At 43.6% G+C, this 23,635-nt stretch overlaps 1 protein-coding gene across 4 annotated transcripts in view; it reads right to left on the bottom strand.

Annotated features, from left to right (window-relative positions):
- Positions 1 to 1,317: 1,317 nt before the first annotated feature.
- GABRR3 (gamma-aminobutyric acid type A receptor subunit rho3) overlaps positions 1,318 to 23,635 on the bottom strand; it is a 91,891-nt gene continuing 69,573 nt past the window's right edge. For all 4 annotated transcript variants that reach the window (XM_073668164.1, XM_073668165.1, XM_073668167.1 and 1 more), the window contains 4 exons: positions 17,347 to 17,487; positions 13,262 to 13,414; positions 11,264 to 11,460; positions 1,318 to 1,830 (listed from right to left, as the gene is read on the bottom strand). In XM_073668164.1, coding sequence (XP_073524265.1) covers positions 1,537 to 1,830; positions 11,264 to 11,460; positions 13,262 to 13,414; positions 17,347 to 17,487 — 785 coding nt within the window. In that variant the 3' untranslated portion in view covers positions 1,318 to 1,536. The remainder of the gene's footprint in view (positions 1,831 to 11,263; positions 11,461 to 13,261; positions 13,415 to 17,346; positions 17,488 to 23,635) is intronic.

The raw sequence follows: 23,635 nt of genomic DNA, 5'->3' as shown, positions 1-23,635 counted from the left end.
GAGTCCCTGTGTGCCCAAACATTGGAGCTCCCCCACAAGTGACCCCATTTTGGAAACTAGACCCCCCAAGGCACCTATCTAGATGCATAGTGAGCACTTGGAACCCCCAGGTGCTTCACAAATTGATTCGTAACAATGAAAAAGTGAAAAAAAAAACACTTTTTCATTTTTATGAATCAATTTGTGAAGCACCTGAGGATTCCAAGTGCTCACTATGCATCTAGATAGGTGCCTTGGGGGGTCTAGTTTCCAAAATGGGGTCACTTGTGGGGGAGCTCTAATGTTTGGGGACACAGGGGCTCTCCAAACGCAACATGGTGTCCGCTAATTATTCAAGCAAATTTTACAATCAAAAAGTCAAATGGCCCTCCTTCCCTTCCGAGCCCTGCCGTGCGCCCAAACAGTGTTTTTTCCCCAAATATTGGGTATCTGCGTGCCCAGGGGAAATTGCACAACAAATTTTGGGGTCCATTTTTTCTTGTTACCCCTGTGAAAATAAAAAAAAATGGGTCTAAAGTAAAATTTTTTGAAAAAAGTTAAATGTTCATTTTTTTCTTCCACATTCAAAAAATTCCTGTGAAGCACCTGAAGGGTTAATAAAGTTCTTGAATGTGGTTTTGAGCACCTTGAGGGGTGCAGTTTTTAGAATGGTGTCACTTTTGGGTATTTTCTGTCATAAAGACCTCTCAAAGTGACTTCAAATGTGATGTGGTCCCTAAAAAAATGGTTTTGTAAATTTTGTTGTAAAAATGAGAATTCGCTGGTGAACTTTTAACCCTTATAGCTCCCTAACAAAAAAAAATTTTGGTTCCAAAATTGTGCTGATGTAAAGTAGACATGTGGGAAATGTTATTTATTAACTCTTTTGTGTGACATATCTCTCTGATTTCAGGGCTCAAAAATTCAAATTTTGAAAATTGCAAAATTTTCAAAATTTTCGCCAAATTTCCATTTTTTTCACAAATAAACGCAAGTGATATCGAAGAAATTTTACCAGAATCATGAAGTACAATATGTCACGAAAAAACAATCTCAGAATCAGGGGGATCCGGTGAAGCGTTCCAGAGTAATTACCTCATAAAGTGACAGTGGTCAGAATTGTAAAAATTGGCCTGGTCATTAACGTGCAAACCACCCTCGGGGCTTAAGGGGTTAATAAACTTTATTAAGAAGGGGTATGTATAACTCTTGAGGATTAACTGATTTTCACTACAATGGATAAGAGCATGCGCACAATGGGAGCTGAGAATATGAATTCTCCAACCAGGGTTTCCAAGGATTTCAGTGGAGGTCACAATAGAAGAGAACAATTAGATATTTATAAATAAAAATATGGTGTTTTATTAGTGCAGGCACATCTCTACAAGAAACTGAACAAATGACTGGAAATACAGTGTAAGCAACACCAGCATTATCAATATCATTTATCAATATATCTCTTAGGAGGCCAATCCTGAGCACAGGATCCTTGTGTTTTTCCATGTAGAGCACATTCGGAAAGTATAATCCCATGTACCACGTCAGATTTATCCCTTCTCAATAGTACATGCCCCAGTAGAACAAATTAAACAAAATATAGACAACGGGAAAGATGATCCTGGAATAAGTGTCTATGGCATGATTGTTCTCAAGGATTATTCTGCCAACATTCCCTTTAATTGACTTTTTGCGCTTCACACGAGCTGCGTCTAGGGTGGCCACACTGGCTGCCCGCCCGCGAGATACGCTTTCCTCGGAATGCACAGAATAGTTCAGGTCAGCGTCACTGTCGTGGTAACAGCCATCGAACGCCATGGCCTGCACCGCCTCCAGGTTCAGCGTTGTAGAAGACTAGAAAAAAAATACAGATTGGTTGTGAGACACTTATTTCTCAAAGTTTTGACGTGTTCTGGAGTGTTGTACAGAGAATTCACATCTCTTACAGTACAGACCAAAAGTTTGGACACACCTTCTCATTTAAAGATTTTTCTGTATTTTCATGACTATGAAAATTGTACATTCACACTGAAGGCATCAATACTATGAATTAACACATGTGGAATTATATACTTAACAAAAAAGTGTGAAACAACTGAAAATATGTCTTATATTCTAGGTTCTTCAAAGTAGCCACCTTTTGCTTTGATGACTGCTTTGCACACTCTTGGCATTCTCTTGATGAGCTCATAGAGTGTTTCTGTCACGGGTGTGTCAGAAGTGACAGACAGTCGCCCTGCAGTTAGTTGCAAGAAATCTCTATGTTTGGCATTATAGACACCTTCTTAGAGGCTGTCTCTAGGACCCAGCGGCTACCTTCCTCTAGCTAATTAACACCCTGGCCTGGGTGTATAAATACCTGCTGTGTTCCAGAGGGAGGTGACGGCTATATTCATTCCTCCTTGTGAAGGCTTGAGCAAGAGCAGTACTTCTTCCTCTCTGGTGTTGAGGACGTGTGCGCAGTTGTCTGGAATCGTCTAAAGCTAAGCAATTCCCCTTTGTTTGTCCCCCTTGTTGTCAGTGGGGATCGACTAGTGCTAATCTCCTCCTTTCCCTAGCCTTAGCCAAACGCCAGGGAAAGACAGGGTGAGGAACGCGTGCAGCGATTGGTCAAGAGCCAATATAGGGACGTTAGGGGAGACAGGGTGATAGTCTATCATAGATAGGTCTCCACTCCCCCCTTTGCCTAGAGTCTGGGCTTCCTTTCCCTCTTCCCTTTGTGTTGCACTAAGTCTTTCCCACACCTTGCGTGACAGTTTCCGAGGTGGAAACGCATCAAAAATGCAAGTAATTCGCACCTAAGTATATCAATAAATCAGGAAGTATCAAAAACAAAGCAGCTTTATTTAAAGCAGAACACACGAAAAAGAGTCAAAAACCGAAGTGTCAAAAACTTGAGAAAAACGCATGTTAAAAAAGCACACACTAAAATGCAATATGGTTCAGAAGTGTACAGGAACAGCGCTGGGAACAGGAGAAGATGGTGATCAGTATTTTAACATACATACACTACACTAGTTACAATCAGAAGGAATTAGGAACCTTTTTTAATTGCTTTAAAAATGTTCTACTATTTTGCTGCTGCAGTGTCTGTAAGTGTTTTTTTCTAGCTGAGTATTTTGCAAAACTGTTACAAATCCATCAGCTCTCTCTGATCTCCTTCTCCCTTCTCTTGGAGAATGGGGGGTGGTACACAAATCAGCAGTGGAGAGTGGAGAAAGTATTTCAAGGAGGGCAAAGACAACATTCTTTATAAAAAGGAGGAAAGCACATGAAGAGAAAATTCTCAGCACCCTTGACACACAAACCTCACATCCAGCCTATATTACTGGGAGAGACACTCCCACAAGTGTAAAGTCTGAAACTTGTATCAGGCTGCAAACTGCATATCAGTGGGGTCTGAAAATGAAGGAATGAAGATTTTTTGTATGCACACTTAGGCTGGTTTCACACGTCCGGATATTTCCGGTACCGGAAAAAACCCATACTGGAGATATCCGTGTCAGTGTGGCACACGTGTGCCGCCCGTGTGCCGCATCAGGAGCACACATACTGTAGTTTGGGAATCAGTGGTACAGTGAGCACTGTTCCCAAGTGCTGGGTGCTGAACACTGCCATCATGATTGTCCCTTGCTCGTGCTGTGATCAGCACGAGCAAGGGACAATGTTGGGAGTAGTAGTAGTCTGCTCCCGCAGTGTCCCTGTGTAAAAATAACATAATAAAAGCCTTATACTCACCTGCAGGGCCTGTGTCAGCACCTGGCGCACCCAGGCAAGTGCCGGGGCCTTGGACCATCAGGGGGGCCCACTTGCTGTCGGGGCCCGGGCCACTTCCCCAGCATCTGTGCAGCCAGGACCGCAGGCGCTGCTTGATTGCCAGAACTTCACCAGACATGGGTGTGCGCAGTGCGACTGTGTCTGGTAGTAATGACACGGCAGGGGCGACACTGCGCCTTTAATTGTGCTTGTGTGCCGCCTCTGCCGCGTCATTACTACCAGACACAGTGCATTGTGCACTGCGCATGGCCATGTCTGAAGTGCCGGCAATCAAACACTGCCAGAGGTCATGCACAGGTGCGGGGGCAGCAGCCCGGGCCCCGACAGTGAGTGGGCCCCTCTGATGGTCCAGGACCCCATGTCTGACACGATGGCAGCCCTGGACAAATGAGAGGGAGCAGCCCGGACCCCGAGAGCGAGTGGGCCCCTCTGATGGTCCAGGGCCCCATGTCTGTGACACGCCGGCGGCCCTGCACAGCCACATGGTAGAGAAGCTGAACTGGAGACAGGACCGGGGGCAGGTTAGAGACCTTCCTCAATCCCCATATTAAAAATATTTCTAATGTGTGTGTGTGCATGTATGATGTGAATATCTGTGTATATCAGTGTGTATGACTGTGTATATATATTTATGTCTGTTTTATATATTTTTTAAGAATTTGTGTTCCAATATGTATGTATGTCTGTATGTGTACGTTGTGGCAAGACGACTCGCTCGGCTCTCCTGGAGGCAGACTCAGGACACACGTTCTCAGGTTTCCTTTCTGCTGGTTTATTATCAGCCATAAACTCATGCAGGGTTTCACAGGAAAAAACAAACAAGACCCCTCTGGGTTAAACGGAAAAAACAAAACAAAGTATAACTCAGTCCATCGATGAGCGGGTTCCGCCCGCTCTCGGTAGCATAAACTGCACTGCTAAAGTCCATGTGAAAAGCTCTGCAGCTTCCACAATACTGTCTGGAGGCTTCCCTCTCCAGACCACACTCCAGAGAAAAAAAAAAAGGGACTGAGCTTTTACACATTGCTCAGCCACACCCCGAGGGGAGGTAGGGGGAATGGCGTCCCGCCCTCTTTGCCATTCCCATAAAACTGCACACCCTTTAACAGAGTAAATCTACCAGCATATAACATGCTGGCAGAAAAATAAAGTAGGTCTTAGTTCACACAGGAGAGCATCCTGAGTGACACATACCTCCCCTCACATATAAAACCAGTGACACTGTCACATATTCCCCCCCTCTGCCCAAAGCCGGGGGTTTGGGCACCTTCTGACACCAAGCAGGGAATCCTAGAGAGGGCGTCTGCATTCCCATGTAACTTCCCGGGCCTATGCTCCACGTGAAAGTTAAACTCTTGAAGCCCTAGGAACCATCTAGTTACCCTGTCATTTTTACCCCTCTTCTCCCTCAACCATCTCAACGGGGCATGGTCTGATACTAATCTAAACTTCCGGCCTAGTAGGTAATATTTCAGTGTATCCACGGCCCATTTTATGGCTAAACACTCTTTCTCTACTATGGCATAGTTCTTCTCGCAGGAGGACAGCTTTCGGCTTAGATAGAGAATGGGATGTTCTTCCCCATTTATCTCTTGGGAGAGTACAGCCCCTAGACCAACCTCTGAAGCGTCCGTCTGGACCACAAATTCTTTCTTGACGTCTGGTGCGACCAGGACCGGCTGCTTGCACAGTGTTAGCTTCAACTGTTGAAATGCGGTCTCCGTTTCTTCCGTCCATTTCACCATGGATGATTTGGTGCCTTTTAGAAGATCCGTTAGTGGCGCGGCAATCATGGTGAAATTCGGAATAAACCACCGGTAGTATCCCACCATTCCTAGGAATGCTCTCACCTGCTTCTTCGAGAGTGGTTGCGGCCAGGTTTGAATTGCCTCCACTTTCTTGATTTGCGGCTTTATTTCGCCTCTCCCAACAACATAGCCCAGGTACTTGGCCTCCTCCTTCCCGATGGCACACTTTCTCGGATTTATGGTAAATCCTGCCTTCCTTAGCGCGTCCAGAACGGCCTGTAGTTTAGGTAGGTGACTAGCCCAGTCTGGGCTAAAGACCACAATGTCGTCAAGGGAAGCTGCGGCATACTTCTTATGTGGGGCTAGGATCCGATCCATAGCCCTCTGGAAAGTGGCTGGGGCCCCCTGTAGTCCGAACGGCATCCGCGTGTATTGAAAACACCCATCAGGTGTTGAGAAAGCCGTCTTCTCCTTAGCCATCTGGGACATGGGGATCTGCCAGTAGCCCTTTGTCAGGTCGAGAGTGGTGATGTACCTCGCCGGTCCAAGTCTCTCGATGAGTTCGTCGACGCGGGCCATCGGGTACGCGTCACACTTGGATACCTCATTCAGCCGGCGGTAGTCATTACAAAACCTCCACTCTCCATTGGGTTTCGGCACGAGGACGATTGGGCTCGACCACCCACTCTTTGACTCCTCTATTACTCCGAGGTCTAACATCCTCTTCACCTCGGCCGAGATCACCTCCCGGCGTGCTTCCGGAATCCGATACGGCTTCAGATTCACTCGTACGTGCGGCTCTGTCAGCACATCATGCTCTACCACTTGAGTATGCCCCGGCAACTCTGAGAACAGCTCCCGATTCCGCTGTAGTAATTCTCGACACTGTTGCTTCTGGGCAGATGATAGAGTCTCTGCAATAGTGACCTCCTCCACCTTGCCTTCTGGTGCGGCTCCCAGGCAAGGAGTTTCCACAGGTTCATGGTCCCGCCACGGCAAATTTACATGATATATTTGATGCGGCTTTCTTCGGCCAGGCTGGTGGACTTTATAATTAACCTCGCTGACTTTCTCCACCACCTCGTATGGACCTTGCCATTTGGCGAGGAACTTGCTCTCGACGGTAGGGATCAGCACCAAAACACGGTCCCCGGGCTGGAACTGTCTTAGTCTCGCCGACCGGTTATAGACCCTCGCCTGGGCTTCTTGCGCTTGGAGGAGATGTTCCTTCACGATGGGCATCACCTTTGACATTCTCTCCTGTAACTGGGCGACATGTTCGATGATACTCCGGTGTGGCGTGATTTCAGCCTCCCAAGTTTCCTTGGCGATGTCTAGGAGACCTCTTGGATGCCGCCTATATAGGAGCTCAAATGGAGAGAAGCCAGTGGAGGCTTGAGGAACTTCTCTGACCGAGAAAAGCAGAAATGGGAGCAGGTAGTCCCAGTCTCGCCCATCCTTTTCAACGACCTTCTTGAGCATCGCCTTTAAGGTCTTGTTGAAGCGCTCCACTAGGCCGTCCGTCTGTAGATGATAAACCGAGGTCCGAAGCTGAGTTATCTGAAGGACTCTGCAAAGCTCCTTCATCACCTTGCTCATGAAGGGGGTTCCTTGGTCTGTCAGAATCTCTTTTGGTAGACCTGTCCGAGCAAAAATATGGACCAGCTCTCGGGCTATACTTTTACTGGACATGTTCCTTAGGGGAACCGCTTCCGGATACCGAGTCGCATAGTCCAAGACGACCAGGATATATTGGTGGCCCCGAGCTGATTTAACTAAGGGGCCCACGAGGTCCATGGCAATCCTCTCAAAGGGAACCTCTATCACAGGTAGTGGGACTAAGGGGCTACGGAAGTGGGAGGAGGGAGCAGTTATTTGGCAGGTGGGGCAGGACCTACAATAGTTTTGAACTTCTCGATAATACCCTGGCCAATAAAACCTTCTCAATATCCTCTCCTGAGTTTTCTCGACCCCTAGGTGTCCCCCCAGAACATGTGAATGGGCCATATCTAGCACCCGCCGTCTGTATGGCCCCGGCACTAACAGCTGTTCCACTATCTCACCGCCCCTCAGTTTGGCCACCTGATATAGCAACTCCCCCTGCACTGCAAAGTGGGGAAATCTGGTGTCGGCCCCCGGCTCTTGGGCAACCCCATTACATACAGTAACCTGGTCGAACGCCCCTTCTAAGGTCAGGTCTCAAACTTGAGCAGTCCCAAAGTTCTCTGTGGACATATCTAACGCAGGGAGGTCGGCCTCCTCGGTCACCGTCTCACCCTCATCACCGACAAGGACGCACAGTGGGAACTCCTCCATCTGAGACTTCATTGGTGGTTCTTCTTCAAGGACCTGGCTTTTCCCCATGCTACTTAGTCCAGTTCCCTTCCCCCACAAGTCCCAGAATAAGGAAAAATCACGGCCCAATATGACGGGATGTATCAGGTCCTTTACTACCCCGACTTCATGGGACTGGGCACCACAGTCTGTCCCCACTGTTACTGTGGCCACGGGATAGTCCTTGGCGTCACCATGGATGCACTGAACGCCCAGGGTTTTGGAAGGGATCAACTGGTGGGGAAGGGATGCTCTGATCAAGGTCACCAGACTCCCGGAGTCCAACAGCCCAAGCACTTTTATTCCATTAATGGACACTGCACACGCCTGCGGCCCCTAGCCGGGTCGACAGTCCACGCTACAGGCTGGATAGGCATAATAGGAGACCCGTCTGCCTAGGCTGCAGTCCATGGGCTCAGGGGATATTTGACACCTGGCGGCTACATGTCCAGGGTGGTGACACCGCCAGCAAACTATATCTTTACCAACTGTTCTAAAGGCACCTTCAGTAGGAGTGGGACGTCCCCCAGTGGTGGCTCTAGACCCCTTCCATGGTGAACCCGCCCCCTTTTGGGTACCCCAGTAGGGAGAAGTGACTGCATCCGGTTTCCCAAGAGATCTCTCGACTACCTGGTACCTCTCTACCAGGCCGATGAAGTCATCTGCGTTCTGGGGATCACCCTGGGCAACCCAGGTGTGTACTGGCTTGGGAAGGGAATGCATGAACCTGTCAATCACCACCCGCTCAACCATCTGGGCCGGAGTGGAGGACTCCGGTTGTAGCCACTTCTGAACAAGATGCAGGAGGTCAAACATCTGCGAACGAGGGGGTTTGTTACTAGCATACGCCCAGTGATGAACTCGCTGGGCTCTCACCGCCATATTTACTCCTAGACGTGCTAAGATCTCTGTCTTTAGTTTGGCATATTCCTTAGCATCTTGCAGCGCCAAGTCAAAATACGCCTTCTGGGGTTCACCCGATAAATATGGCCCCAGAACCTCTGCCCACTGTGCTGGAGGAAGTCTCTCACGATCAGCCACCCTCTCAAAAACAGTCAGAAATGCTTCTACATCATCCCCAGGGGTCATCTTCTGCATGGCCCGCCTTACCGCCTTCCTGACGTGAGAATCATCAGTCGGCCCTGGGGGTGGGGCGGCTGCCCTGCTCTGGATGGCATCCGCCAAAAGCTGTATCTGCTGTTGCGCCTCCTGCTGGTGCTGCTGCGCCTCCTGCTGGTGCTGCTGCTGTGACTTTTGCTGCAACTGGATTTGCTGAAGCAACAGTTTGGTCGTCTCCTGGTGCTGCTGCTGCATGCTCTGCTGGGCCTGGACCAGGTGCTTAACGAGCTCCTCCATGCTGCTGGACTTCCCTGGCTGGCTGGCGGCCTTCACCCAGGACATCCACCGGTCTTTGTAGCAGGTACACATGTTCCTGGAATCCTGCACGCACTCTCACACCAACTGTGGCAAGACGACTCGCTCGGCTCTCCTGGAGGCAGACTCAGGACACACGTTCTCAGGTTTCCTTTCTGCTGGTTTATTATCACCCATAAACTCATGCAGGGTTTCGCAGGAAAGAACAAACAAGACCCCTCTGGGTTAAACGGAAAAAACAAAACAAAGTATAACTCAGTCCATCGATGAGCGGGTTCCGCCCGCTCTCGGTAGCATAAACTGCACTGCTAAAGTCCATGTGAAAAGCTCTGCAGCTTCCACAATACTGTCTGGAGGCTTCCCTCTCCAGACCACACTCCAGAGGAAAAAAAAAGGGACTGAGATTTTACACATTGCTCAGCCACACCCTGAGGGGAGGTAGGGGGGAATGGCGTCCCGCCCTCTTTGCCATTCCCATAAAACCGCACACCCTTTAATAGAGTAAATCTACCAGCATATAACACGCTGGCAGAAAAATAAAGTAGGTCTTAGTTCACACAGGAGAGTATCCTGAGTGACACATACCTCCCCTCACATATAAAACCAGTGACACTGTCACAACGTATTTGTGTATGTGCGTGTCTGCGTATTGTATGTGTGCATATCTGTGTACCATGTGCATGTGTGTATGTGTGTGCATGCCTGCATGTGTGCGCATGTGCATGTCTGTGTACGTTCATGTCAACATACTGTGTGCGTGCGTCTGCATACTGTGTGTGCGTTCATGTCAGCGTACTGTTCGTGCGTACATGTCTGCGTACTGTGTGTGCGTGCATGTTTGCGTACCGTGTGAGTCGATCCTGGGCTCAGTGCAGAGCAGGGGCCCGCTCGCTGGAGTGGCTCATTCTCCCCGGCTCCTCGGCGTCAGTGGTCAGAGGATTACAGCTTACAGCAGGCACATCTCTGGACAGGTGAGCAGGACCGGCTCCAGGTTTTGAAGGGAGCAGGTCCCTGCTCTGTGTTGAGCTCAGGATCGGTGTCCTGTCACTCAGTGAGCTCCGCTCAGTGCAGGTCCCCGCTTGCTGGAGCGGCTCATTCTCCCCGGCTCCTCGGCGTCAGCGGTCAGAGGATTACAGCGGGGGACATCTCTGGACAGGTGAGCAGGGCCGGCTCCAGGTTTTGAAGGGAGCAGGTCCCTGCTCTGTGCTGAGCTCAGGATCGGTGTCCTGTCACTCAGTGAGCTCCGCTCAGTGCAGGTCCCAGCTTGCTGGAGCGGCTCATTCTCCGCGGCTCCTCGGCGTCAGCGGTCAGAGGATTATAGCGGGGGACATCTCCATACAGGCGAGTATAAGGATTTTATTATTTATTATTATTTTTACACATTGACACTGCGGGAGCAGACTACTACTACTCCCAACATTGTCCCTTGCTCGTGCTGATCACAACGTAAACAAGGGACAATGATGAGAGCAGCATTCAGAACCCGGCGCTTGGGAACAGTGCTAACTGTACACTGATTCCCATTCGCTGGTATGTGTCATACTGATAACACACGGATGTCATCCGTGTGTGGTCAGTGTGAGTCATTTTGCGGACCGTGCAGCGTGTAAAAAGCAGACAGGTCAGCGTGTTTTGCCCACGGACACATGGTCTGTGAAAACACACAGACATGTGCGCAGACCCATAGATTTGAATGGGTCTACGTGTGTCAGTGTCTCCAGTATGTGTGGAAACTGTCACCACACGTACCGGACACACTGACGTGTGAAAGAGGCCTTATAGATAGAAAGCTGTCAGTCACTGATAGGACCACCCACCCAAAATCCCAGAAAGAGATGAGGTTTAAGTGCTTAACTGGTTATACTGAATCTTTTCTCACAAACCTATATATCAATCTGCTCAGCTCCCCCTGCTCTATAACATGGGGCCTGCAGACTGGACGGCATTTTCATGTTGACAGGTTCCCTTTTATTGGATTCTGTTAGGTTTCTTAGGTTAGGTAGAGAAACATTTTGTTTTTTTTCTACACCTCTTCCGATGTTTCATTCCTTTACCTTTCCTCTCCGTTTTAGCTGTTTTCGCTCTTCCACTGTAGTCAGATAATTGACGGCCGCATATTCAATAACGGATAGGAATACGAATAGGAAGCTGATCCACAAGTAGACGTCTACGGCTTTAATGTAAGACACCTGAGGCATTGAGGCACTGACTCCCGTGATGATTGTGGACATTGTCAGTACAGTGGTGATACCTGTTCATTGGAAATAATCAAAACCAGGAATTGATTGTGGCAAGAAAATTATGCTTTGTGGTCTGTTAAAAAAATGAATATATAATAGGAACCAGACAGCCCCCATTATAGTCAATAGGGCCTATCTGCTTCCATTATACAGCGGATCTGTATTTCGCATGAATTTCATTTCTTTGCTCTTAGAACGGAAGAGAGAAACTGAATTAACAAAAGTGTGACTGAAACTTATCCAGATCCATTTGTAACATAACACTATCGTCCTTTGTATTAATAATTGTTAAAAATATATTGTGACCTGCAATATTGATATTTTCCTGTGCAATCATCCTGCAGGGCAATCAATAAATATTTTAAAGAGAACAGAATTTAGTCTACTTTATAGTCATAGCAGTACCACATTTTATCCAGTAGATGGCACCCTTGTACTACAGAAGTCAGACACAATTAGCGCTTGCAGTACTATGACACGGTTTCTATGTATTTTTTTTTATGACGCTTTAGAGACTAAGAGAGTTGTCCATCTTTAGGGTATGTGCACACGATGCAGAAATGAAGCAGAAAATTTCTGCATCATTTCTGCATCTCCCTGGCAGAAAAAACGCATGCAGATTGTGCATGCGTTTTTCCTGCAGAATACATGCGGATCCACATGCGGATTCACATGCGTTTCCGCATGCAGATTGACAAGCGCTTTCCAGGCGATTTTAGCATCACCTGGAAAGTGCTTGACAACTAGGTCACAATGTATAAATCCATGCAAACGGCATGGATTTATATAGTGTGACCCGAGAGAGTGTATATACTTACCTCCGATGGCCCGTGCTGTCCTGCTCTATCCGTTCTCCCGGCTGCCGGCAACTTTGAATTGAAAGACCTGCCGACATCAGCGTCACGTGACCCGTCACATGACTCTGACGTCACCGCAGGTCCTACAACTCACTGCAAGTGTCGGGAACCAAGCAGGAGCGCTGCGCGGGCCGACAGATGGTAAGTATATATATATTTTTTATTTTATTCTTTTTTTACAGCTTTTTTAATGGTACCTGGGTGTGGATGAGACTCTCCTCTCCTCTAGACCTGGGTACCATCCGCACATTAGAACGCGCCAATAACGCAAGTACAAATGCTGTCTTGCGGAATTGGCGCGTTCTAATGCAAGTCAATGGCGGCGAAAACGCCACGTTTACGCAAAATTAATTGACATGCTGCGGACTTTTGAGCGCAGCGTTTACGCATCATGGGCACAGCACATGCGGATTTCAATTGGGGAACATTGCTGCCCTTCTACCATGCGTTTTTAATGCGTTTCCGCGGCGTTTACGCAACTGCAAAAACGCCGCGGAAACGCATTAAATACGCATCGTGTGAATTCAGCCTGAAGAACATTTTTTTTTAACTTAAATGCATGTATTTGGGGCTAAAATCATTTTTGTGATTGGGTTTTATTCTAAATTTTGCACCGTTTTACTTTTATTATTTTTTCCCTGCACATTCACCATTGATGTGGTCTGAAGTCATAAATCAGTTGAAAGAAGCTCAGAAAAAAAGACAGTTAAAAAACTCCCTGTGAGACTGTCATAGTGGGTTGAATGATGGATTCTCAATTAACTCATTCTGCAGCCAGTAATAGACAATGCAACACTGAGGTTATAAAAATTAAATGGTGCAAAGTTTTTCATCAAACCCAATTGCAGAAATATATATATTGTTTAAAGTCCCAATTACATGCATTTAAGTAAGAAAATAAATTGTCCCCAGGGGTAGATAACCCCAAGGTGCTTTCCTGGGGAGTCATGCTTACCTAGTGATACTCTGGCGGGTACAGCTCTCCTGTCAATCCAGAAAGAAACCCATGACAGCATCACCATGAGCATCGCTGGGAAATAGGACTGAAGCAGGAAGAAGAATATGTGCCGTCTAAGGATGAAGTTGATGAATAGTCTGTTGTACCATCCTATTAAAAGGAAAACATTCATGTATTATTAATTATGAAGGTTATGGAAGCTTGATACTAGATTACTTGTTCTACTGAAGAATCTTATTTGTATACATTGGTATTATTGTTGTATGCAGCATTTATACGGGACTGACTTCTACAACCTCTTTAACACCTTGGCGATATCTGATGTACATGTAAGGTGGATGTGCGCACTGCTTGCATTGAGCAGGCTCAGGACCTGAGCCCGTTCCATACAATGAGGCTGGTGGCTGTGTTACACAGCATGCACCCAAAAGTAGGTGCTAGGAAGATTGCGTGTGATGCGACAGCCGTGAACCAAAGGGTTGCCATGTCAGCCAGGGGCTTAGTGACATCCCCCACATCTGCCATGGTATAACTACTATGAAGCCCTGCCTGTGGATGGTCAGGTTTTACAATAAACTGCTCTTCTACAGTAACATTTTTACATTATTGCAATGTATTGTACAGGTTTAACTCTCAAGGGGACAAATTAAAAGAGTAAAAAAGATTCAAAAATTTTTTTTTTCAAAAATATGAAAAATAAAATGCCTAAAAAGTTTAAATCAACTATTTTTTCCACAAACGTAAATAAAGAAATTTAAAGAATAAATAAATAAGAACATTTTTGGCATTGTCTTGTTGTGAGTAATTGTCCAATGTAATAAACTAATAAAGTGTAAGAATATTTATCTCGTACAGTGAATGCCAAAACGAAAAAAAAAAAAAAACTTGCAGAATTCTTGTTTTTTGGTCACTTCTCTTCCTCCTTAAAATTAGAATGAAAAAAAGACCAGAAGGTCGTATAGGAAATGGGACTGATAAAAACTACAACTCATCCCACAGAAAACAAGCTCTGATACAATGCTATTGATCAAAAAAACAAAAAAGAATTTGACAACTACAACTATTTTTTTTTCAAGTTTCCAATTTTTTTGAAAACTTATTTAAAGGGCCCCTTTCGTGTTGAAAATGGTATCTGATCTGCAGGCAGGATGTTAGAGAGCTGGAGGAGCTGATCAGATTAATGTTCATTTTTGTGGGAAAAGTTTTGGTAAAACTTGCACTTGATTCAATGAAATGAATATCACCATAACCATAATGACTTTATAGAACAAAAGTTGGCAGGTAATTTTTTTACCGCAATTAAATAAAGTTCCTATAAAAAGTACCCCACCCCAAAAATTGCTAAATTTTTCTTTTTTTTTAATTCCCCCCATTTGGATTTTTTTTTCAATTTTTCAGTGTATAATATGGTAAAATGAATGATGCCATTCAAAATTACAACTTAGCTCACAAAAAGCAAGCCTCATGTTCTTGTCAATCGAAAGATAGAAAAAAAAAAAGTTATGAATCTTGAAAGATGAGGAAGAATAAAAAAACAAAAGAAAAAATGAAAAATGGTCTTCAAAAGGTTAAAGGGTAAGTAAATGTTCACACAGCGGGGATTCTGGAGAGGATTCAGCTCCAAAATCCACATCAAAAACCATTTCAAATGCTTTATTGAATAAAGTACATGTTGATTTTAATCGAAAAATCACACATAGGCTATGTGCACGAGTTTTATTAAGAGTCGATCAGAGGGAGTCCTCTCCAAAAAATGCCTGAAAAATTGCTAAAAATAAAGCTTAAAAGACTCTTTCTATTAATTTCTATTGAAAAACTGCTTATTGATCATATATTCAGTCTTTTGATCATTTTTAATCCGCTTTAGGTTTTCAAAAACACCAAGAGGTTACAAGGAGTGACCTGTTCATTCTCCAGGCGTTTCCCACTACGAAGCCATCATTTACAACATATATCACTGGGATGCTACAAAAACGCCACAGGCACTGGGTGTCTTTTCGAACATTTTGCAAGCGTTTTGAGGTGTTTTATTCATTGTCTAATGAGTTTCAAAAAACATGAGAAAATCGCCCACAAAAAAACTCTTAAAAAGTGAGGTACAGAAAAAAATAAGAAAAAAATGTTAACACGATGAAAAAAAAATGCTTCCTAACGAAAAATACCACATAGAAAAAGAGTTTCCTGAAGTCGTTTCCATTTGAAAAACTCGTAATTTTTGAATGCCTGAAAAAAAACAACCCTGTGTGCACATACCTTTATAAGGTGCATCATATTTTTAAGTGGGGAAAAAGAAGCTAAGTGTCTATTCTTGAGGCATTTCTTCTACAAATTCGACCAGTGACTCAACAGTAGAAACAAATTCCCCATGCACAAAAGCACATATAAAAACACTACAGAAACGCACCCAAAAACTTGCTGTTTGTATGCAGTTTTCAAACATGGATTTTTCAGCCGGAAACGTTGACATAAAAAAATCTGCGTGTGAATATATCCTATTATTTGACATAATTTTTTTTTATATTTTATATGTTATATAGACATAAATGTTCTGCCAGTTGTTGGGGGATCTGGGACCGGCGACCTCACCGATGGCTCAAATAACTGCTCTGAAGAACTCGAGAAAGCAAAAGCAACCAACTACTGCATGAGTGAAAGCGCACACAGAGTGGTGTATGAGCTCAATAGAAAGTCTATGGCCCAATCCATTAAGACTGGAGGTTAGGACCACCCCAATGAGTACACCTTGTTGTGGTGGGAGGGCTTTTATGCTTTTTTTTAATCAAAATAGTTTAATAGTTAACTAAGTACCCTATGTACTTAACATGTACTATTACTATTTCCTTGCTGCAGGGTGTATGCTCATTTTTGCTGGGTTTTGTCTATGAAATGGCCACAGTATGAACGTGCTCTTACACTTTGCATGTATAACAGCTTTAGTGCAGCTCAGTTTTTCAGTTTTGCTGTAATCTCTTGTACTTTGTAAAGGTTGTGCCCCCCCCCCCTTTCTGAGCTAAATATTTCATCTCTATAGCTTCCCATGGATGGTGTCTTAGTCGGGCCCTGTCCCGCTCTGCCCTTATTCACATTGACGTCGTTTGACACATGATGAAGTTTTAATATTAGAGACAGGTTGGGACTGTCAAGATGGGTACACCTTGTCATGGGTGAGTTGACTTTAATGAGGGAAGAACAGGAATAAGACGTTACGAATTCATTAAGAGGCACACTCCATTTAATAAATTCGGTGCATCTTCTCAGTGACGTCTTACCAGAAATGACTGGAGTAACATTTTGGCATAAGAAACACCCCCACAATTAAAGAATTTGACAAGAGGGTGTCGCCATACTCAATCCTGCCCCAACTCTTCCCCAGCTCTTCCCACTTTGTCGGAACTGGACAAAAGTGGCTTAAAAATGCCAAAAGTTGCAAAACTTTCTGTTGTACAAAAAATTTTCAGTGTTTTACATCAGAATTATTACATAAACACTTTAGTAAATCAAGGTCTTTGAGTCAATACACCAATTTTTGGTGTTCATCATGCAGGTGATGAACGGTGCTTGCTGAAGTGTCTTGAGCAGTGTTTTGAGCAATCGGTGGGGTCTCAGTACCCGGACTCCCACTGATCAGCAGCAAAGTGATTGCTTGACTTCGATCCATTAAAACTCCTCCTAGATGTAGTCTTATATATTACCAGGAATCCCAGTAGTTGGGACTCCCACTAATCTAGCATTGATCACTGGAAGCTAGGTGCAGACGACCATGTATCATCCAAGAGAATCGGGCCAATTATGCAAATCCCACCCTGATCAAGCTCAAAGTTTGATCAGAGTGTGAGCATAGTGTGATCCTAGGAAAACGTTGAACATGTGCATGGCTCCATAGACTGACATTCATATTTTGTCGGATCACACTTGGACCGAAAATGTGGCCATGTGCACGAGCCCGGTAGGTGATAAACCCTTGGAGCTGAAATACTCTTTTTTTAGGTGTTCTCAACTTTGGAAAGACCATGTTATACTTGGATTTGGGGTTCTTGATCCACAGCTATTATAGGATAGAGCGTTTTTATAACTATACCTACCTGTGCTAGTGTACAAGGCCAATCCACTAGATGCACTGAACTCTTCAATGAAAAACTGGGACAGTGCAATATGTTCATCGGTTACTAGAGACTCATTTCCTTTCTTCCAGTACAGCATGAGGTCATCCTCATTGTAGGCATCTATGAAAGATCAAATCAAGTCATGATTGGGGCAGGTAGAGTATTTCATTCTATTATATGCATTTTTTCTAAGGAGACCACCTAGTAGAAATGCAACTTGCCGCAACTGGTGGCATTCCCGTAATAATGAGATTAGCAAATGGGCAAATTACAAATGTTACCCTCCATTACCAAGAGGGCTTCTCCCTTCAAAAAGCCTATAAAGAATAATAGAACTTGTTTAACACTGTGCAGTAAGAGCAATTGTCCAGGGTGTCAACTTCTATGGGGGACCAGAATTTCACCTACACACCCCAATGCCACAGCATACGAACTAGGTGTCTAAAGCAGCCAGAGGACCTTTCCAATTTACATATCTATTTATTTATTTTCATACGGGAAAATCAATAATGAAATACAGATGGTAAAACCTGAAACACTGTCCAAACACTGATGAAAATCAAGACCGTTTTTTAAATATGCAAGAAATAACTAATTTGAAGTTTTTGACCAGCGGCAATTTTTTTTTAGCATTTTTACTGGTGTTAGCCAGTAGATAGAAAAATATTTAGATTTGAGAGTCCTCAGTGGTTGATACCTTTTAATGGCTAACTGAAAAGATGGTAACAAATTGCAAGCTTTCGAGACTACTCAGGTCTCTTCATCAGGCTAGTATAACACAAAATCTGAAGAGTCACATATTTATACACAATGAGACACACAAGAGAGGAAAAAAAAAAAGTGCAATAGGTAAGACAGGTCATGAAAAGCAGAGTTCTTATGGAAGAGATAAACAGTTATGGCTATAAATATTTTAGCAGTTAATAGATAAGGAGTGTGAAGGTTTTATTGTCCTGTGACTAGGTCCAGTGTTGTGATGGCCTCACAGGTCTGAGAGTCTGAGGAGCACATTCCTTAGTTGATGTAGAATGACATAAATCCATGCGACACATTCATTCCTGCTCTGAAAGTGTTAAAGGTCACCATCAGTTTATATTCTGAGATTCTCCTTTCTCTCTGAGATTTGAAGTTACCTTTTAATACCAGTAATTTCATATCTTTTATGCTGTGATCAGGGGAACAAAAATGCTTAGCTACAGGCAGATCTATTCTTTTTTCTTTTATTGTGTGGCGATGATGATTCATCCTTGTTCTAAGTTTTTGCCCTGTCTCCACTACATACAGACCCCCAGCTGGACATTTGGTACATATAATTAAGTACACCACATTAGATGTGATACAGCTGAAAGTACCTGGGATCTTGTAGTCCTGATGTGAATTGGGGATCTCTATCTTGTCTGTGTCGTTATAAACGGACAGGTTTTACATTTTTTCTGGTTGCAGGGAAAGGTACCTGTAGCTGGTGGAGATGACAGGGAGCTTCTGACAATGATGCTTCTTAGATTTGGGGGCTGCCTGAAACACAGAAGTGGGGGGTCTGGAAATATGGATTGTAATCGGGCATCTTTTTGTAGTAAGGGTTGTAGTTTCCGTGCAGCTCTTCTTAGCGCCTCCAGATTTGGATTGTAGGTGACTACTAGAGGCACCCGGTTGCTTTCTTGTTTAGTTTTGTAATGTAGGAGATGATTCCTCAATATTCTGGTGGCTCTTGTAATCTGGTTCTCAATTGTTCTCGGATGGTAGCCCTGTTTCAAAAAGGTCTTTCTGAGGCCATCAAGGTGTTTGTCTCTATCCATCTGGTTGGAACATATCCGATTGTATCTGATGGCTTGGCTGTAAACAATAGAGTTTTTTATGTGTTTTGGATGGAAACTGTCCCATTTAAGGTATGTAGGACGGTCAATTGGTTTCCGGTACAAGGATGTCTCTATTTCATTGTTCTGTAGCTTGATGATGGTGTCCAAAAAGTTAATTTCAGTCCAGGAGTAGTTGAGTGTTAGGTTGATGGTGGGATGAAATTGATTAAAGTGTTCATGGAACGTCTTCAGCTGTTGCTCAGACCCCGTCCAGATGATTAAAATATCGTCAATGAAATGATAGTAGGCCAGAGGCCTGATGGGACATGAGGACAAAAAGTCACTTTCAAGCTTGGCCATGAAAAGATTTGCGTACTGTGGAGCCATTTTACTTCCCATCGCTGTACTAGTTTCCTGTAGATATATGTTGCTATCAAATTCAAAGTAATTGTGGGTGAGGATGAATTCTGTAAATTTGACCACAGAATCAGCATCAGTTCCTGTATTTTCTATGAAGATTTTGCAGGCATTTAATCCATCCTTGTGTGGGATATTAGAATACAAAGATTCCACATCCATGGTGGCCAGGATGGTTCCTTCTGGTAGAGGACCTATTGCTGCTAGCTTATTCAGTAGGTCTGTCGTGTCCTGAATGTAGCTGGGTGTACTCTTTACCAGGGGTTTAAGAAACACACTCTACCCATCCAGAAACTTGCTCAGTAAGGGTGCCCACACATTAAATAATTGGTCTTCCTGGATTTCCAGATTTGTGGATTTTGGGGAGCATATAGAATGTCCCTATTCCTGGACTCTCTGGTATCAGGTCATCGGCTCTTATGGATTTGTCAGGCAGACACGATACCAACTTGTTTAGTTCCTTGTAATAGTCCTGTGTAGGGTCAGACTCCAGTTTTTTGTAGTAGCACGTGTCCACCAGTTGTCTGTTTGCTTCCTTCATGTACAACAAGTACAGTGAAAAGTAAAAAAAAAAATGTTTTAAAAAATATAAAATAAATAAAAGAAATATAAAGTTCAAATCACCACCTTAAAGATAATTAAAAAACGACACATATGTTGTATCACCGAGTTCAGAAAAGTCCAGTCTATCAAAATATAAAAATAATTAACCCGATCGGTAAACACCGTAAAAGGAAAAAAATTCAAGAATGCAAAAATTACGTTTTGCAATACCACAAAAAATGCTGTAACAACTGATCAAAATGTCATATCTACCCCAAAATCGTATCAATAAAAACATTATCTCGCCCCACAAAAAATAAGCCTTCTTACACCCCATCGATGTAAAAATTAAAACGTTACCGGTCTTGGAAAATGGCAGCAATCCCCTTAAAAATTTTTTTTTTCAAACTTCTGATTTTATTCACCACTTAAATAATAAATAAAAACTGGACATGTTTGGTATCATCATAACGGTACTGACGAGCAGAATTATATTGCGAGGTCATTTTTACCAGAAAATGTACGCCGTAAAAACAATACTCAAAAAAAAAGTCAGAATTGAAGGGGTTTTTCTTTTTGCACAATTTCACCGCACTTGGAATTTATTTTCCATTTTCCAGTACATTAGGTGGTAAAATGAATGATTTCATTCAAAAGTACATGGCTCTGGGAAGAAGGGGAGGAAAAAGCAAAAGTGCAAAAACGGAAATTGTCCACGTCGTTGTGCATTATGGCCATGTTATGTTTTTTTCAGCATGGAACAGAAAATATTCTATGAATCTAGAATTCTGAATAAATTGACAAAAACAAAAAAAATAGGCTTGGTATACTATGTCTCCTATCAGTTACTAAGTGTTTTTGGTGCCATAACTTTCTGAGCTGGTTTGCATTCAGTAGAAATAAAGACGTATTTCCAGCTTTGTAAAGTAGATGCGGAGTGTGCTTAGATTTAACCCTCCATGTTCTGGAAAGATTACATTAGTGCCATGGTTTAATGTACTCAGCGTGTATAAATAGAAACAAAGTTATTATTAAATGGGCCACATTAATCCCAGATGACTAGAGAAAAATAAGCTTTTCCCAGTCATAGCAGAACACAATGAGGTCATTACTGACTGTCCTCTCCTATTACCTATGACAAGAAATAAATGATACACTCATCTTTAACCCCTTTATGACCTGGGGCGTACTAGTACGCCCCAGGTCATCACCCCCGGTTCAGCGCGGGCTCCGGCGCTGAGCCCGCACTGAACCGGGCACATGTCAGCTGATTTATACTGCTGACACGTGCCCGCAACAGCCGCGGGTGGAATCGCGATTCACCCGCGACTGTTAAAATCGCCGCGCCGGAAGCGCTGCATTAGACCCGCCCATCGTTGACCCTGTCACATGATCACGGGTCATCGATGGGTTGGCATGACAACCCGGGGTCTGAAGCAATGAGCATTTCTGCTACACAGAGGCGATCTGCTCAAGTCCTGTGTGTAACAGAAACGATCAGATAAGTGCTGCTTCTTGTCTCCTATGGAGACTATTGAAGCATGCAAAAAGTGTAAAAAAAAAATGTTTTTAAAAATATAAAAAAAATATAAAAGTTTAAATCACCCCCTTTCACCCCTTTTAAAATAAAATACTAATAAAAAACCCCACATATACATATTTGGTATCACTGCATCCAGAATCGCCCGATCTATCAATATAAAAAAATAATTAATCCGATCAGTAAACGGTGTAACGAGAAAAAAATTCTAAACGCCATCATTACGTTTTTTTGGTCGTCGCAACACTGCAATAAAATACAATAACGGGCGATCAAAACATAGGATCCACCCCAAAATAGCATCATTAAGAACTTCAGCTCGGCGCGCAAAACATAAGCCCTCACCCGGCCCCAGATCCCCCCCAAAAAAACAGACGGTACAAGTCTCGGAAAATGGGGCCATTTTTTTTGCAGACTTTGGATCTTTTTTTCACCAGTTAAATAAAAAAGAACCTATACATGTTTGGTGTCTACGAACTCGTAATGACCTGGAGAATAATAATGGCAGGTCAGTTTTACCATTCAGTGAATGTGGTAAAAAAACAAACTGTGAAATTGCATTTTTTTTGCAATTTCACCGCACTTGGAATTTTTTTCCCATTTTCCAGTACACGATATGGTAAAATCAGTGATGTCGTTCAAAAGTACAACCTGTCCCGCAAAAAATAAGCCCTCACACGGCCATATTGACCAAAAAATAAAAAAGTTTTGGCTCTGGGATGAAGGGGAGCAAAAAATTAAAATGCAAAAACTGAAAATCGCAGTCATTAAGGGGTTAAAAAAAATAAAACTTTTCCACAACCAATTCTGTCTTTCACTAAAACCAAAATCTCTATCCATAGGGGTGACAGTGATATCCTCTAACACGTACATGGATATATAAGTCTACATACCAAGAAGAATAATTTCAGAAGTTTTTCCAACTTTAATATCCACCATAATCTGTACAAATCCATTGATAAACAAATTGAAACCATTTTCAGGGGAAAATAAGAATAACAAAACTAAAATAATGTGGTTGCATAAGTGTGAACACCCTTTGATAGTTTTGGATGTGGTTGTGTTCAGAATTAGCCAATTACATGTAAACTCATGGTAAATAGTAGTCAGTACACAGCTTCCATCATTTACAGTGATTCTGATTAATCCCATATAAAGTTGGCTGTTCTACTAGGATTTTCCTGACATTTTCATGAAGACATGGACATGGGTTAAATTTGGCACAACAAGGACATTACCTGGAACTGGATGTCCCTCAAAAATTGATGAAAAGACAAGAAGTAAATTGATCCAGGAGGCTGCCAAGAGGACCAAAGCAACAGTAAAGGAGCTGCAGGAATTTCTGGGAAGTACTGGATTCATGTAACAACAATCTTCCGGATTCTTGATACGTCTGGCCAGTAAGGTAGGGTGGCAAGATGAAAGCCTTTTCTTACAAAAGAAAAATGTATCTAAGCCCAGCAATATTTTGCCAAAACGTACGTAAAGAAATAGCATTATGATCTGATGAGACCAAGGTTGAACTTTTTGGCCATAATTCCAAAAGTTATGTTTGGCACAAAGACAACACTGTGCATCACCAAAAGAACACTATACCCACAGTAAGGCATGGTGGAGGCAGCATTATGCTTTGAGGCTGTTTTTTTGGGAGCCAGAACTGGGGCTTTAGTCAAGGTGGAGGGAATTATGAAAAGTTCCAAATATCAGTCAGTCAATTTTGCAACAGAACCTTTAGGCCTCTGCTAAAAAGTAAAGATGGATTTTACCTTTTAGTATGACAATGACCGAAAGCATACCTCCAAGTCAACAAAAGAATGGCTAAATAGCTTCATCACAAGAAGATCAGAGTTTTGAAATGGTCCAGCCCTAGCCCAGACCTGCAATCAATTAAAAATATGTGGGTGACCTGAAGAAGGCGCTGTACCCAGGAGATGCCCTCGCAATCTGGCAGATTTGGAGCTACTGCAGAGAA

Source organism: Phyllobates terribilis, unplaced genomic scaffold, assembly GCF_046119375.1.
Source record: "Phyllobates terribilis strain yellow unplaced genomic scaffold, ASM4611937v1 Scaffold_2__4_contigs__length_985480577, whole genome shotgun sequence".
NCBI classification, from domain to species: domain Eukaryota; kingdom Metazoa; phylum Chordata; class Amphibia; order Anura; family Dendrobatidae; genus Phyllobates; species Phyllobates terribilis.
The sequence above is the reverse complement of the archived record's forward strand: the minus strand, read 5'-3'. Positions and strand labels throughout refer to the sequence as shown.